Source organism: Scyliorhinus canicula, chromosome 9 (assembly GCF_902713615.1).
Source record: "Scyliorhinus canicula chromosome 9, sScyCan1.1, whole genome shotgun sequence".
Taxonomy (NCBI): domain Eukaryota; kingdom Metazoa; phylum Chordata; class Chondrichthyes; order Carcharhiniformes; family Scyliorhinidae; genus Scyliorhinus; species Scyliorhinus canicula.
Genome location: NC_052154.1, coordinates 197,693,923 through 197,712,272, shown reverse-complemented (window position 1 = coordinate 197,712,272; position 18,350 = coordinate 197,693,923). Strand labels below are relative to the sequence as shown.

General features: G+C 44.2%; 1 protein-coding gene across 1 annotated transcript in view; it reads left to right on the top strand.

The window, feature by feature from the left end:
- The window catches only part of LOC119971994 (golgin subfamily B member 1-like), an 85,402-nt gene that overhangs the window by 41,399 nt on the left and 25,653 nt on the right, over positions 1-18,350 (top strand). The window contains 7 exon segments of the mRNA XM_038808422.1: positions 1,769-1,875; positions 2,722-2,845; positions 6,824-6,954; positions 7,521-7,568; positions 11,603-11,712; positions 12,889-13,057; positions 14,275-14,379. Coding sequence (XP_038664350.1) covers positions 1,769-1,875; positions 2,722-2,845; positions 6,824-6,954; positions 7,521-7,568; positions 11,603-11,712; positions 12,889-13,057; positions 14,275-14,379 — 794 coding nt within the window.

Below are 18,350 nucleotides of genomic sequence, written 5' to 3'. Positions count from 1 at the left end.
ACTGACTGATAATGATTACTCTTCAAGCTGACCTGTGTTTATATGCCAGTGACAATTATCCTGAGTGGTTTCCCCAAGGTAGAATTGGAGGTAGTTAATTCTCACCAAATTTCAAGACGCCCTGAAAGGTTTTTAATAACTGTGGAAATATGGAACTTGAAACTTCATTTATGGAAAGAAAATACTGTGGATGCTGGAAATCTGAAATAAAAACAGAAAATGCTGGAAAAAGCTTCAGATCAGGCAACTCCTGTGGAGGGAAAGAGAAACAGGGCAGCACGGTGGCGCAGTGGTTAGCACTGCAGTCTCACGGCGCTGAGGTCCCAGGTTCGATCCCGACTCTGGGTCACCGTTCGTGTGGAGTTTGCACATTCTCCCCGTGTCTGTGTGAGTTTCGCCCCCACAACCCAAAGATGTGCAGCGTAAGTGGATTGGCCACGCTAAATTGCCCCTTCATTGGAAAAAAAATGAATTGGGTACTTTAAATTTATATTTTTTTTTAAAGAAAAGAAAGAAAGAGAAACAGAGTTTCAGGTTGATGATTTCTCACAAGAACTGGGAGAGGTTACGGATGTAATAGGTTTTAACTTGTTCAGAGACAGGAGTGGGTGCGGAAGAACAAAAGGGAAGAACTGATGGGAAGGCTGGAGAGACCAACTGAAAGTGGGATGTTGGGTCAGTCGGAAGGCGATGGCAGTGGGGACAAGTCAAGAAACAAAAGCAGCAGATGTGGGGAAAACTCAGTGGGTCTGGCAGCATCTGTAAGAAGAGAAAGCTGCGTTAACGTGGCAAGACTTTTATCTGAGTCAGTCAGCTTATAGTGATTGAAAACTTAACTTTTTCATCTTAAGTAGGAAATGAAATATGTTTGACAGATGAAAAGCAATAAGTTTATATTCAGTAATTTCATTGAATTTTCTATTTTCGGTAATAGGGTGAGTGAACTGACAGTTAAAACGCTAATTTGGCGAGCAAGGTTTGTTTTAGATTGCAAAGTCTGAGCAAATGATAAGATCTTCAGCCAAAAATATATAATTTATAAAAATATATAAAATTTATAAAAATACACGATATATAAATATTTACTTGAAAGTAAATGATTTCCCAATTCCACGCACTATCCTCTGAACAGGTAGACATGGTGCGTAACTTTCTGCCAGGTTTCCTACAGTCACAGCCTGTTACTGAGAGCCAAATATCTACACGTGCTGATGTGTGGCTCATCCAGTCCTGCTTCACTTCTACATCCCACTCAATAAACTCCCTTGGTTTGAGGTGATGATGAATGGTTTAATGTGTTCTGCATTATTTAACGGTGCAGTTGTTGAGATTTTAAACTTGAGGTCCCGCTGTTGTCCAGGCAGCACAATTAAATGCAGATATGCAAATTAATGTATACTTATTCGGAAGCAAGCACAAACCATACGGCTAAAAGGTACGAACATTGGATAGTGCTGCTATGGTTTGGAAACGTAAATCTGTGCATAAATCATTTTTACTATTACTTGTTCCTGGAGTACCAGTGTGAATTCAGCTGTGTGGATTGCTACAATACTTTAGGAGTTATTATAACAGCATTCTGTACAGAATTCAAACATGACAATCTGAAACAATCATTTTACTTTGGGGAAGTCACTGGGATCTAATCAGTGTGTGGTGTGTGTGCATGGATGTCTCTGTGTTCATGCTGTCTGTCTGAATGACTTGTCTTCCTGTGGCACAAAACTGATTGAGGATGACTGGTTCTTTCCTGGCTGCTCTGATCCAGCTTTGGTCTCAGGACAGCAGGAGCTGGAGGAGGAACTGGTGCAACTTCGAAGACTAGGACAGCGGCAAGAAAGGAAGAAACACACCGGAGACAACCGAAAGCTCGAGGTATGTCCGAGGCTGATGGCTATTCTTGGAATCTAAATTTCCTTTACGTGAAATCTTACGCACAAAGTTTGCTTGGCATTTTGCGTTACATGGTTATATCTTTATAAGCTTTTCAAAGATTGAATGAAGGTTGTATAGATTTTGAGAAGGTAGATGTTAACTGACATTTGCTAAAGTGAAATGCCTTTAACTTTTAACTATGTTAACTTTCAGACTTTTATTCTAAGTTAGAATCAGCTGACTTGTCTGATGCAAAGGGAAAGAGTTGTTCAGTTTTTAATATATTGAAGTATATTTTTAGAAATGTGCTGCAAAATCTACAATGTCGTTAATGTTCAGCGATAGTAATTCTGCCAACTTTGCTCCTTTCTATACAAATATTACGCCCGGGCAGCACGGTAGCACAAGTGGCTAGCACTGTTGCTTCACAGCGCCAGGGTCCCAGGTTCGATTCCCTGTCACATCTTTGGACTGTGGGAGGAAACTGGAGCACCCAGAGGAAACCCACGCAGACACGGGGAAAATGTGCAGACTCCGCACAGACAGTCACCCGAGGCTGGAATTTGAACCTGGGTCCCTGGCACTGTGAGGCAGCAGTGCTAACCACTGTGCCACCGTGCTGCCCATAAATAAAAAAAATTGATAATATAGTTCTGAAGCTGGAGATCTGTTTTATTTTATGTTGATTGATTTTTAAATGAGGTACTCTAGTTAAAATGTTTTAAAATATTGACAGTCCAGTGTCTGGTGTCCAGTTGAGGAAGGAGTACAGAATAAAGTGATAGCGACAACTGTTTATAAATTGCATCTTCCAATCCAGTAAATGCAATATTGTTATTTTTTTAGGGTGACTATGAATATGATGAGAAACAGCATTTTGAAGAATCCAGCTTGAGTGTGGATAGCACCGATAACGTCGAAGGGGAGAATTTGGGAGGTTTGTGGCCAGAGTACAGTTCCCATCATACAGGTGTGATACCCATTACACAGGTTATTGAAAGCATGCACAACATTTGAATCTTGTGGTGCTTTTAAACTTCACAGTTTTTGTTCAAATAACCCTTTTTGTTTATTGGCACATTCTAACCTCAGTCAGCATTGTTTGGATTTTTATTTTCTCCCCCTCTGAAACTTCTGCCACTGAAATAAATTGACATAATATAAAAAGCATGTGCGTGCTCGATGAACTGGCCACTTTACCTTCCAAATACCATCTGACCCACTGTTAAATATATAGATCCCACTGCTTTCTTAACTGCAAAGTTACATGACAGGGGAGTTGAAAATTAATCCAAAAACTGACTATTCCTGACTTCCTTCTGTGATTTGGTGCAAAATTGAGAGGTCAAAATATATTGCAAAACAAACAATATAGCTGGCAGTTTTACAAAACGTAAAGGTCAAGATTTGTTTTATCGCTAATGAGTAAGTTGCAGCACAAGGAATGATAGAAACTTGGTGCTCCGTTTCTGTCACCAAACGCTGTCAATTTGCAAACAGTTTGTTTAATGTACAACTACACATTCTGAGCCAGGTGGTATACAAACCTGGGCACATTCTGAGCCAGGTGGTATACAAACCTGGGCACATTCTGAGCCAGGTGGTATACAAGTCTCAGCGGTGCCTGTACAAGTCAGGTGAAAGATTCCTCCTTTGGCAAGGGTAGAAAATGGACAGGAGTGGACCCTGATGTTTCAATTGCAAATATAGTCATAAAAATGGCAGGGTGTGTAACAAATCTTAAAGTATAATGGAATGCAGCTATTCCTGTGGTTAGATGTTTCCCTTTAGAACTGTTTGATGACAAAAGGCAGTCTCTTCCTCTAGGTTACTGTTTTTTCTATTTCACTCTGTTTCTGTCTTCTCCCCCTCTCTCTCCCCCTCTCTCTCCCCCTCCCCCCCCTCTCTCTCCTCCCCCCCTCTCTCCCCCTACCCCTCTCTCCCCTCCCCTTCTCTCCCCATCCCCCTCTGCTCTCTCTCTCCCCTCTCTCCCCTCCCCTTCTCTCCCCCTCCCCCTCTCTCCCCCTCCCCCTCTCTCCCCCCTCTCTCCCCTATCCCCCCTCTCTCCCCTATCCCCCTCCCCTCTCTCTTCCCCTCCCCTCTCTCTCCCTCTCGCTCCCTCTCTCTCCCTCTCGCTCCCTCTCTCTCTCCCTCCTCCCCTTCTCTCTCCCCTCCCCCTCTCTCTCCCCATCCCCCTCTGCTCTCTCTCTCCCCTCTCTCCCCTCCCCTTCTCTCCCCATCCCCCTCTCTCCCCCCTCCCCCTCTCTCCCCCTCCCCCTCTCTCCCCCCTCTCTCCCCTATCCCCCCTCTCTCCCCTATTCCCCTCCCCTCTCTCTTCCCCTCCTTCCCCTCCTCGATCCCCCCTCTCTGCCTCCTCCCCCTCTCTCTCCCTCCCCCTCTCTCGTTTTCCCCTCCCCCTCTCTCGTCCCCTCCCCCTCTCTCCCCTTCCAGCTTCTCTATCCCCTCCCCCTTCTCTCTCTCTTCCCCCCCTCTCGCACACGCACTCTCGCGCTCACTCTCACACGCTCATTCTCACATGTCTACTCTCACACGGTCACTCTCGCACACTCACTCACGCTCATTTTCACACACTCACTCTCTCTCACACACTCCCATCCCCCTTCACTCTCACACAGACACTGCCTTTAATGTATTTTCTCTTGACCATCAGATCTTGTTTTTCGCAGTGAAAATGGTGTACCAGGGAAGGACAAATTTCTGCCTTTGTTCTTTTCCCTTCAATTCCCTCACTATCCCCCATATCCACAAACATAGATTTCCACTTTCACCTCCATTACAATGTTTGTTGGCTTGGTGCACGTTTGGCCTAGTTGTTCACCTGCAGAGCTGTCTTTTTGTCATCTAAAGTAACATTAATTTAATTCATTCCCTTTTCTAAGTCATCCTATTATAAGATCAAGTGTAGCCACAACTAAGATTCCTCTGTCAGAAACATCCTTCCCATTGTCATAGAAAAGCCAAATGTCAGAAGGTTATATACTTGGTTCAGCTGTTCAGTTAACCCATCCCTCTTCTTTTCCTACTTCAGACAGCCTCCAACCTCATCCTTGCTTTCGCCCTTTATCATTTTCTCTGTCACTCCTCAGGCTCTCTCCAATCTCATCCGCTCATCGGCAAACTATTTCTACTTGGCCTAATACCATCAGTGGCCCCCTTCTGACTGTTCGTCCACCCCCTTTCTCCACTGTTCAATAATGCCGTCATCACTCCTCTCCACAAAAATAACCTTGTCCTTCCATCTGCCATCGTACCTCCATCCTCTTCCTCTTCGACTCTGATATGAGTTGTTGCTTCCCAACTCCATTTTTCCTCATTCCTCCTACCACCACTCTTGATTCATTTTCCTTAATTTCTGAATTCTGCTTATTCCCTGTCCTGCTTGTGACTCTCCCCAATTTCTCTCTCCCCTCCTACACCACATTTTCCCTTTTGTCTTCTTTGTTTCTGTGTCTATTGAGTTATTCCTGTCATTTCTCTCACCTCTCCCTCCTTAAGAAAAGATAATAGGGTTTCAGAAATCCACATGTTTCTGCATGTAGTGTGCAGCATGAGACATCGCTTAACACGTTGGAGCCCAGCGTATCGTCAAAATTTGCACTTAGTTCTGCCTTGCATGTTGGTGTTCATAGAATGTGTGAAGCAAAGTTGAGGATTGTTGAATGTCTAATTTAAAATCATTTAGCTCATGAACATAATCCAGAATATCCAAAACTGAATGGATGGCTTTTCCTCTCATCGGTAAACCAACAGCACTAGCTGCTCATTAGACTTCAGCCTGCCCACTGAGTTTCTAAATAATTTGTTATGGTTTTATGGACTCTACAGAATACTGGGACGCATGTGAGCAGGACAAGCATCCAGTCAGATTAAAGAATCATTCATTAGCAGTGCAGAGGTTGAATCAGTCTCAGTATATTTACTTCAATGTCAAATCAGGAACAGAAAGCGAAATGAAGAGAGACAAAGATGAGGGTGATAGAGTAGCGCTAAAAGACAAAAAGAAAATTAAAATAAAATTTATTTTTTAAAATCTCAAAAAATAATGTCAATCTGAAGGAATCAGACTCCCCACTTGTAAGAGTTAATTTTCATTGCCAAGAAGTTGTTTGGCAATAATTAAGACTGGTCAATTTGTTTAAAAATTACTTACACTGAGATAGAATCATAGAATTTACAGTGGAGAAATAGGCCATTCAGCCCATCGAGTCTGCACCGGCTCTTGGAAAGAGCACCCTACCCAAGGTCAACAACTCCACCCTATCCCCATAACCCAGTAACCCCACCCAACACTAAGGGCAATTTGGACACTAAGGGCAATTTCTCACGGCCAATCCACCTAACCTGCACATCTTTGGAATGTGGGAGGAAACCGGAGCACCCGGAGGAAACCCACGCACACACGGGGAGGACGTGCAGACTCCGCACAGACAGTGACCCAGCCGGGAATCGAACCTGGGACCCTGGAGCGTGAAGCGATTGTGCTATCCACAATGCTACCGTCAAGCCCAAACCTTTTTTGGCCTGTCTAGTGGGTATCCATCATGTTAAGTACTGAAATTTCATGCTGTTCCCTGTGTGTTACTGCTGAGTCTGGGTGAGATACTCATGTAGCACAGATTTTGGAGGACCAGGGAAATTTGGACAGCAGCTTCCTGATTTCCTTATTTCTGTGTTTAACTGCACATGTACAATTGTCGGAAGTTGCGGTCCAATTGCTGCTTTAATAACAGTGAGTGCCGAGACCCTCGCTTGTTAGGTCCATACCAAAATTCAACCAAAGGTTTTTGATTTAATATAGCTTAAGAAGGAAAATAGCCATATTTATTCGTCTTTTTAACAAATTATTTACGACTTAAAACCTCCAATGATTCTATTCAGTTTTATTTTTAATTCCACCCTTTTCACTAATGCGGTTGTATTTATACAGGATTGAGGGCAGTTGTTGAGGAGCTAGAACTGGAACGGAACAGACTACAGGAGCAAATCCTAGTGCTGGAGGAACACTGTCAGGACCTGGAGGACAAAGCACAGCTCCGTACCAGAGTAGAGTTTCACCAGGTAAGGGTGTGAAGGGTTTGCACTTCCCAGTTTCAGGAGAAGCTTGATGTAAGACAGTTATCGGAATGAAATGACCTGGTTATTTGATAAATGTAGTTCAGAAAAAAGCTTTTGAGTTCACTGGCAAATAATATTCTCCAATGTTTGGCAATAATGACTCATTGCGTGTTTGGTCACATTGGCCGTATCTTGTATCAACCTTTATAATAAATCATGTGTGTGGCGTGTTTTTGTTTTGAAGAAATTTACCACGGTATCTCTCAATTACAAAATTGTTCACCTAAACAGGTTGAGTAAACTTTTAATTTTATTTGGACAATTAACTTATTTGGAACCCATGACCAGCAGAACAGTTGAATAATCCCTGTCTTCTGTTTACCTACAGAGATGAAGTTGTAAATTTCCTGCATGCCGATGCCATTTAAATTTCTTGTCGGGACATAAAGTCCAGATCAAAACTTTTGGATTAATCCCCAAGGTTGACCTTTTGAACCTTGATAAACCTTTGATCATGAAACTGAAAATACTAAAATTCAAGGATCTAGTAACAAAGCCTTCTAATACAGGTGACCTTTGGTGTCTGTGAAGAGGGGCAGCTACTGAGGGTTCCCCAGGTGTGTTTGCCCATGATTCACTTTTGAGGTGAAGAATTACAGTTGCAATGTGTGCTTGCTCGTGTCCTGTTGACTCTGGGTTTCTATACGTGTGGAGGTATTTTGCCAAAGTTTGTCCTTTAATTTGTGTCACTGTGTTGTGGTTATATGTGACTACATTAAGAAAGTCAAATATGATAGGACGTGTTGGTGGAAAATATTCTGAATAATGAAACTTCAAATACATTTATAAAAAATCTCATATTTAAATAAATAAAATAAATAATCTTTATTGTCACAAGTAGGCTTGCAATGAAGTTACTGTGAAAAGCCCCTAGTCGCCACATTCTGGCGCCTGTTCGGGCACACGGAGGGAGAATTCAGAATTCTCAGCTGGTACGGGAATTGACCACACGCGGCTGGCCTTGTTCTGTATCACAAACCAGCTGTCTAGCCCACTGAGCTAAACCAGCCCTTTTTATTAAGAAGTTCAGAATAGGTTAGTATACTGCATGTATGATACAGTTGTCTCGCAAAGAGAAAATGTGACAACTGTTACTAAATGTAGAAAAAAAGATTGTTTCACCGTCTTCCGTATTTATAAGCTACAATCACCAAGGTTCTAGTGTATGATATATGAATCAGTCTTGATGTGACTGAATGATGGAATGGGCTCCTGTGGTTGAAGACTCACTCCTGCTCCTATGTTCTTAGATTTTACCTTGGCAGTTGCAAAAACCAATACAATTAAGTTTTGAATGCAGTCTTGTCAAAGTAAGTAATTTATTGAATGTTACATTTTTCATCCAAAGACCCCTTTAACAAATCGTATTAAGAAAAAAAGCGGGAAAGTTGCATTCAAGAATTTCTTTTGTCCAAAAGAATGTCGAACATAAAAAAAACCCCAATTGTAAAATGAAGGTTCTTAAAAAAAATCTTACTGCAACATTCAATTGAAAAGACAAGTTTTAAGTCTCAATTGGAGAATTTTCAATTTATGTTAGTATTATGTGTTTGATGAAGAAACAGCCCACTCTCTCCGTCCGTGAGAAACTCGAGGCGAGCTCAAAATCTGGAGAGAATCAAAAACACGATTCTCTCCGGCGTGATAGGGTTTTGGAATTTTCACCCCCTCTCCAGAGGAGGAATGTGGGAGCTGGGAACATTATTTTGATACATTGGCATGTCATTAGCAACACTCACTCCAGACCTTCCCTGCCCCCTTCACAGAACATTCACCGCGCACTGGCCTGATGTCATTTACGACAGGTTTGGCCTGGTGTGAGGCAGTCGAGGGGATCCCTCTGGGGGTGCAGCGGTAAGAATAGTTCCTGGTGGGTGGAGGGTTAGAGGGACCAAGGCACGACCCTGACACTGCCCCCGATAGACCCTAGTGGGAGCCCATGGGTGGGGTGTGTCTTTGTGTGGTTGGCGAAGGGGAGAGCAAACATTGAGGGGATGGGATGCCAGAAGGTGGGGGATGGGGGGGAGGGGGGGGGGGGGGGGCGCTTGGTGGGTGAGCCACTGAGATGTCCATAATGTGGGCTGGGGGCTGCTTAAAGATGGTGTGCCGATCTATTTGGAGTTGGTACCCGGTTCTTGAGGCCCCATTCTGCCCTGCCAGAGTGGCAGCAGAAACCATGCCCACTCACTTAATTTTGGCAAAGGGCCTCAAAAAGTTTGTGAGGGCAGCACAGTGGTGCAGTGGGTTAGCCCTGCTTCCTCACGGCGCTGAGGTCCCAGGTTCTATCCCGGCTCTGGGACACTGTCCGTGTGGAGTTTGCACATTCTCCCCATGTCTGCGTGGGTTTCGCCCCCACAAACCAAAGATGTGCAGGGTAGGTGGATTGGCCACGCTAAATTGCCCCTTAATTGGAAAAATAAATGAATTAGGTACTCTAAATTTAAAAAAAAAAATTTTTGTGAGAAATCTCACCAATGCCATGGGTGGGATTCACATCATTCTTCTCATCGGAACTGACTGACATTTTTTAGTAAGATTCCGCCCATTGACTTTATGTCACATGTTTACAAGGTCTTTTTGGATAATTTTGGATAAATAAGCAATTTATCTAGAGTGTGTTAAATAGCTGTATTAATTGTCCCAGTTTTGCACCATTTTTAATGTGGAAATAGGTATCCTTATATTTTCTCTTGTCGAGGAATTTGTTTCTATGTAAGAATCTGCTGTAAATATTGGGCACAGCAGGTGGCGCAAATGCGGAGAAGATAAATTTGTAAATTACCGGATATTTCAAATGCCAAGATTTCACATCACTGGGCTATCAAATGATGTAAAAAAGACAAGACCCAAATTAATTGTAGAATTGCAGAATGAATCAAGGTAAATATTGAGAGTAGATTTTTAAAAAACGACATTGTTTTATATATCAAACCTTATAATCATTCAGTTGCTACCATTGTTTGAAGCTACATTAATTATTTGTAGGTTGAACTTAAAGCAGAGAATGATAGCACAGGAGGAGACTGTTCTGCCTGACATACCTGTTCCAGCTCTTTGTAGGAGCGATCTAATTAGTCCCACACTCCACCCTTTCCCCACAGCCCTGTCACTTTGTCCTTTGTCCGCTGTAATGCTTTTGCATTGCATTTAATGAGGTGGCGTTCATGCTATCAGCTTCTAACACCAGAATGGATTCACAAAGGCTGACTTCTGATAACATTTGGTGCATAAATTTTCTTCTGTTGACTGATCTCTGGCAAGCTAAAGGTGTGAGGCCTTTGTGTGAGAGAAGGCAGCACTAACAGTCCACCAAATGCAATGTAAAGGCAACTTTAGAACGCACTAACTGGTGATCCGTGTTACTGTTCAATCCTCTGCGTATTGTGAGATCAGGTGAATGTTATGCAGACTGTCGGCATGGTGTGGGGAATCGCCAGACTGTGCAAAGAAAGCAGAACAACAAGGCAGTAAGAGGCGCCAATTGCCTAATGTTTTATAGCCAGGCCATTTGCTTAAGAGGTTTCTGTTCCATCCTGTGGGTCAGATTTAGCAGGTGATTAACCTCTGCAGTTAGTGACTCAACAACTCAATAACAACCGAAGAACATGAAAAATGAAAGCAGGAGGTGGCCATTCGGCCCCTCCAGTCTGTTCTCCCATTTAATAAGGTCATGGCTGGCCTGATTGTGATCTTAACTCTATTTACTTACCGACCCCATAAAACCTTTAATTCCCTTTTGTAGATCAAAAATCTCTAATTGAGCATCAAATCTGTTCACCATTCCAGACTCCATTACTCCCTGGGTGGAGAATTAACCACCCTGTTAGAGACGAAATTCCTCCACATCTCCATCTTAAATGGGAGATCCCTGATTTGAAGCCATTTCCTCTGTTTCTGGGAGTACAGTGTCCTGGGTAAACAGGTTGTTTCAACTGTGAATCTTCTGTCTAAAGGCCGATTATGGGTTCACAGACCAAAATAATAAAAGAAATGGGAACAAAGAAAATACACTGGAAGCGCTCTTATACAATGATGCTAGAATCACAGCTTCACCAGCCATTATACATTACTTAGCAGAGCAGGAGAAAGAAAAGCTTTGCAGTGAGTCAGGTAGCAAAGGATTGTTCCTCCCTCCTCCAGAAAACCATCTGTTTTTGGTGAATGAGTAAGGAATCTCTTGGAACAATGAAGGACAGGAATGCCTCTAAATGTCCACTATTCTATTTCATAAACCAGATATGTGAAACTGTAGATGCAGAGGAGTGGATTTATAAAAATTGATGGCGTGACTGTCTATATGTTTGTTTTTGTATCTGTGTTTTATCTTTTAAAATATGCATTTATATATTTTTAATATTGAAAAATAATGCAGTAAATCACAAACTTTAGTCATGTGGCGGAGTCATTTCAAATGAACTGATGCGATACAAATTAATAAAGTTTGAGAATATTTGAAAGATTCTGTTTTTGTTTCTCCAAAGTAAACTATAATGTGGAAAATTAAATTCTGAACCTGTTACTGTGCGCCGAAGGAAGGAGGCGAGACGCAGAATGTTGTCTGCAGGTCCACTAAACGCTCTTTCTGTTGCAGAATGAATGCGAACGTTTGCAAAACCAGCTGTCCTTTGTGCGAAGCCAGCAAAGCCGCGATTCTGAGCAACACCAGCATCTCATCTCCAGTCTGAATGAGCAGTTGAAAGGGCAAGTACATTAACCTCCATATTTTAGGTTGATATGGAATGCAGGAGTTCGGAAGAGTTGAATTTCCAGAGGTTGACATTTTATTTGACTCAATTGTGTGTATTAGTCACCGGCATTCTTTTCGCCCCGTTGAAAGTCAATTCCAATGGTTGGTTGGATCTGGAGAAGCCCATTGTCAATTAATTATTTGTCAAAAATGGTGTCAAGTTTCTGTCAGTAGGGCTCCTGTTTGAATAAAGATCACGGGTAAGGTCATTTTACTTTGCCCAATGAAAGGTTTTTCAGTCCTTGTGTCAAAACTCTTGTTGACCAAATCTCGGCTCTGGGTCACTGTCCATGTGGAGTTTACACATTCTCCCCGTGTCTGCATGGGTTTCGCCCCCACAACCCAAAGATGTGCAGGCTAGGTGGATTGGCGACGCTAAATTGCCCCTTAATTGGAAAAATAAATAATTGGATACTCTAAATTTATTTTAAAAACTCTTGTTGACCAAATGCGGAACAAAAGTAGCAGCCTTTTTAAATGTGTGTGTGTTAAGATAAAGGTGTTAGATACGCTGAGCCAGTGACTGCGTTTTATTTGTTTCCTTTTCATTTGCTAATTATCTTACAACTGTGTCCTCTAGTTACCAACCCACTCGCCAGCAGAAGCAGCTTCACTTCCTCAGCCAAAACCCCACATCATTTTGAACAATCTCCCCTTAGCCTTCTCTACTGTAGGAAGAATAATCCCAGCTTCAGTTTGTCTTTCCTGTCCTCTGTGGGTGGTGTGTGATTATAACAAAACTTTGAAGAAATACAATCTGTTGCAACACGGTGGACAGTGGTTAGCACTGCTGCCTCACAGCTCCAGGGACCCGGGTTCAATTCCGGCCTCGGGTGATTACCTGTGTGGAGTTTGCACGTTCTACCTGTATCTGCGTGGGTTTCCTCCGGGTGCTCCGGTTTCCTCCCGCAGTCCAAAGATGTGCAAGTTAGGTGGATTGGCCCTGCTAAATTGCCCCTTGGTGTCCAGGGATGTGCAGGTTAGGTTATGAGGTTTTGGGGATAAGGTGGGGTTGGCATGGATGGAGTGCACATTTGAAGGGTCGATGCAGACCTGATGGGCTGAATGGTCTCCTTCTGCACTGTCGGGATTATACGATTCTATTGTTTAATATTGACATTAATTTCTAGAATCAGCAACAAGAAAGACTTCCTGGAAAATTCACTTGTGGCAAAGGAACAGATGTTGGCAGAAGTCTCAGATAAGCTGCCAGAGATGGAGAAGTTAAAGCAATCGCTGGCGGTCCAGGGAATAATCAACCGAGACCTGACAGAAAAGTTGCTGCACACTGAGGAAGATGTAAGTATTGCAACATGGCACATACTGCCGCATGATTATAGAGTAGAATCTGGGTTGAGGAACTGAACCCGTTACAAGCATAAATCCACATTTATCTTTAAATTGCCAATTGTAAAAAGACCTTCTGTTTGATCCCGCGTTGGTCTTGGATTGTGCCTTCACTCCACTCTTCTGTGATCAGTCTACCCTCTCACAAACTAAAACACTCTGCAACATTCCTAAATCTGAGATTACAAGGGGGCATAACTAGAAGATTCAGGGTGGGAGATATAGGAGTGATGTCCGAGGTAGGTTCTTTACTCAGAGAGTGGTTTGGGTGTGGAATGGACTGCCTGCTGTGATAGTGGAGTCGGACACTTTAGGAACTTTCAAGCGGTTATTGGATAGGCACATGGAGCACACCAGAATGACACGGAGTGGGATAGCTTGATCTTGGTTTCGGCCGATGCTCGGCACAACATTGAGGGCCGAAGGGCCTGTTCTGTGCTGTACTGTTCTATGTTCTATATAATTGTAAGTCGCACTCCAGAATTACATTTTGGATGTAATTCCTTCGATTGTCTACCAAATCTTATCCCTCTGTACTTTCACAGCCTCATGATAGAATTGTCTGTTTTACTGTTTACGATTCACTGTGCAAGGGGTGGCACGGTGGTGCAGTGGTTAGCACTGCTGCCTCACGGCGCCGAGGTCCCAAGTTTGATCATGGCCCTGTCCGTGTGGAGTTTGCACATTCTCCCTGTGTCTGCGTGGGTCTCACCCCCACAACCCAAGGATGTGCAGGGTAGGTGGATTGGCCAGGCTAAATTGCCCCTTAATTGGAAAAAATCAATTGGGTACTCTCAATTTGTATAAAAAGGACTCACTGTGCAAAAAATAATTTAATTGGTTTGCTTACTTGAATAAATTTAGCTTTGCTTTTCCATTAAACACTGTAGCCAAAATTTGCTGCACTCCTGAATTTGATACCCAGTTCAGTTCCATGATGTGTAAGTGACCAGCACAGGTTTCACTCCCTCAGCCCATGTACCATTTGTTTTGCTGTCAGGTCTGATTCCCTTTCAGTTCCTCCTGTAACAATCTCCTCCTCACAAACTGTGGGGAACGCAAAGAAAATTATTTTTCTTTATAATTTTACAAGTAGTGCTTATTGTTTCTACTTGTACACTGTGCTGAAAATGGTGATATTTAGGAATGCATTGTTCTCTCTCTATTAGCTAGCAAGGGTTACTGAAAAACGCAGCGCTGTCGAAACAGAATGTGCTGACCTGAAAAATATAGTCCTGGACCTCACAGAGAAACTTTCGTCAAACAAAGAAAAAGTATGTCGTTTTCTAAAACATACAACCATCCAAATTGTTAATATTTAAAATGTGGGCAGATGGGAACAGAGCGGCGGGGCAGGATGTGATACGAATTGTGTAGCTCTTCCACAAGTGTCAGTAACTTTGGGCTAAATGGCCACCGTATGTACAGTATGATTCAGTGGGACTTGCTGCATCAGAGCCTATTGCTCTATAGTTTCTATTTAAACTACACTGTCTTTTTCTTTATTATCACCAATTGCTACCTAAATGCTGTCAATTCCTTCAACGTGATCCAATCTTCACAACACATCAAGCCCCTCTAATTTGTTTTAATGAAATCAAAAGAATTGGAAAAGTTAAAATGTATTTGAATAAATTGTAATTCTTCATAACATTCTTTTAAAGAAAGATGGGACTCCATCTTTCATATGAATGAATATTCAAGTAGAAACAGGTAAAAATCAATAATTGTGAAAGTGATATGTTGTATTATAGATCACCAGAGCTGTAATAGTGAGAAAGATGTCTTTATAATAATCATAACCTTTATTAGTGTCACAAGTAGGCTTACATGAACACTGTAATGAAGTTACTGTGAAAAGCCCCTAGACGCCACAATCCGGCACCTGTTCGGGTACAAAGAACAAAGAAAAGTACAGCACAGGAATAGGCCCTTCGGCCCTCCAAGCCCGTGCCGACCATGCTGCCCGTCTAAACTACAATCTTCTACACTTCCTGGGTCCATATTCCTCTATTCCCATCCTATTCATGTATTTGTCACGATGCCCCTTAAACGTCACTATCGTCCCTGCTTCCACCACCTCCTCCGGCAGCGGGTTCCAGGCACCCACTACCCTCTGTGTAAATAACCTACACAGAGGGAGAATTTAGACTGTCCAATTAACCTAACAAGCACGTCTTTTCGGGAATACCAAAATATGAGGTTGAAGCCATAACAACGGATTACTTGCATGCAAAACAGTTTAAGCAGCATGCAATAGACAGAGTTAAGCAATCCCATAGCAATTGGATCAGAATGAAACTGTAGTCCTGCCATATCCAGCCGTGAATGGTGGTGGATAATTAAACAACTCACTGGAGGAGGAGTCTCCACCAATATACCCGTCCTCAATGATGGAGGAGCAAAAGACAAGGTTGAGGCATTCGCAACAATCTTCAGCCAGAAGTGCCAAGTTGGTGATCCAACTCGGTCTCCTCCAGAGGTCCCCAGCATCACAGATGCCAGCCTTCACCCAATACGATTCACTCCATGTGATATCAAGAAATGACTAAAGGCACTGGATACATCAGAGGCACTGGATACATCAGAGGCACTGGATACATCAGAGGCACTGGATCTCAGATGCCGGATACATCAGAGGCACTGGATACATCAGAGGCACTGGATCCAGCAGAGGCACTGGATCCAGCAGAGGCACTGGATACATCAGAGGCACTGGATACATCAGAGGCACTGGATACATCAGAGCACTGGAATATCAAGGCACTGGATACATCAGGCAATGGATACAGCGGAGGCACCGGATCCAGTGGAGGCACCGGATCCAGCGGAGGCACCGATCCAGCGGAGGCACCGGATCCAGCGGAGGCACCGGTCCAGCGGGGCACCGATCCAGCGGAGGCACCGGATCCAGCGGAGGCACCCGGATCCAGCGGAGGCAGCCGGATCAGCGGAGGCACCGGATCCAGCGGAGGCACCGGATCCAGCGGAGGCACCGGATCCAGCGGAGGCACCGATACAGCAGAGGCACTTGGATACAGCGGCAAGTGGATCCAGCAGAGGCACTGGATACAGCGGAGGCACTGGATACAGCGGAGGCACTGGATACAGCGGAGGCACTGGATACAGCAGAGGCAGTGGATACAGCGGAGGCACTGGATACAGCGGCAGTGGATACAGCGGAGGCACTGGATACAGCAGAGGCACTGGATACAGCAGAGGCACTGATACAGCAGAGGCACTGGATACAGCGGAGGCACTGACACAGTGGAGGCACTGGATACAGCGGAGGCAGTGGATACAGCGGAGGCACTGGATACAGCGGCAGTGGGTACAGCGGAGGCACTGGATACAGCAGAGGCACTGATACAGCGGAGGCACTGGATGCAGCGGAGGCATTGATACAGCGGAGGCACTGGATACAGCGGAGGCACTGGATACAGCGGAGGCACTGGATACAGCGGAGGCATTGATACAGCGGAGGCATTGATACAGCGGAGGCACTGGATACAGCGGAGGCACTGGATACAGCGGAGGCACTGGATACAGCGGAGGCACTGGATACAGCAGAGGCGATGGGCCCTGACAATATTCCAACAATAGTATTGAAGTCTTGCGCTGCAGAACTAGCGACACTCTAGCCAAGGTGCTCCAGTCCAGCTACGACACTGACATCTCCCCAGCAATGTGGAACATTACGCAGCTGTGTCTTGTCCACAAGAAAACAGGACAAATCGAACCCGGCCGATCAGTCTACTCTCAATCATCAGCAAAGTGTGGGAGGTGTCATCGACAGTGCTGTCAAGCGGCACTTACTCAGCAATAATTTGCTCGCTAATGCTCAATTTAGGTTCTGGCAGGACCACTCTGCTCCTGACCTCATTACAGCCTTAGTCCAGACAAGGACAAAAGAGCTGAGCCCAAGAGGTGAGAGTGATGCCCTTGACATCAAGGCAGCTTTTAACTGAGTGTGGCATTAGGAATCCGAGCAAAACTGAAGTCAATGGGAATCGGGGGGGGGGGGGGGGGGGTCTCTCCACTGGTTGTGATGGCGGTCATTCATCTCAGTCATGGGACTTTGCTGAGGTTCCTCAATGTAGTGTCCTGGGCGCAACCATCTTCAGCTGCTTCATCAATGATCTCCCTTCCATCATAAGGTCAGAAGTGGGGATGTTTGTGGATGACTGCATAATGTTCAGCACCATTCACGACTCCTCAGATAATGAAGCAGTCCATGTCCAAATGCAGCAAGACCTGGGCAATATCCAGGCTTGGGATGATAGGTGGCATTCATGCCAGGCAATGACCATCTCCAGCAATTCAGAATCTAACCACTTCTCCTTAATATTCAATGGCATAACCATCACTGAGTGCCACACTACCACATCCTGGGTGTTACCACTGACCAGAAATGGAACTGGACTAGCCATATAAATACAAGAGCAGATCAGAGGCTGGGAATTCTGCAGCAAATAACTCGCCTCCTGACTCCCCAAAGCCTGTTCACCATCTACAAGGCTCAAGTTAAGAGTGAGATGGGACACCCTTCACGTTCCTGGATGGGAGCAACAAGAGGCTCATCACCATCCAAGGTAAAGTGTCCTGTTTGATTGTCACTCCATCCACAACCTTAACCATTTACTCCCTCCGCCACCAGTGACTGGCATTAGCAGCAGTGTGTACCATCTCGGAGATGCACTGGAACAGCTCATCAAGGCTCCTTCAACAGCATCCTGCATGCCCGTGACATTTACTATCCAGAAGGACAGCAGATACATTGGAACACCACCACCTGCAAGCTCCCCTCCAACTACACATTGACTTGGAAATATATCGCTGTTTCTTCACTGTCGCTGGATCAAAATCCTGGCTCTCCTCTCCTAACAGCAGCATGGATGTACCTACACCATGTGGACTGCAGCAGCTGAAGGAGGTACCTCACCACCACCTTCCCAAGGGCAATTCGGGGTAGGCAACAAATTGGCTTTACCAGGAGAAGTGTTCCTAATCCATGAACAAATAAAACATTTATGCCAAGGGTGATTAATATTGAGAACAAACTATTAGGTGACATAATAGTGCAGACATATTAAAAATGTTCAAGTAGGGATTGGATGTTGCACTAGGAGAGCAAAGTAAGAAGTCTTACAACACCAGGTTAAAGTCCAACAGGTTTGTTTCAAACACGAGCTTTCGGAGCGCAGCTCTTTCCTCAGGTGAATGGAGAGGTATGTTCCAGAAACAT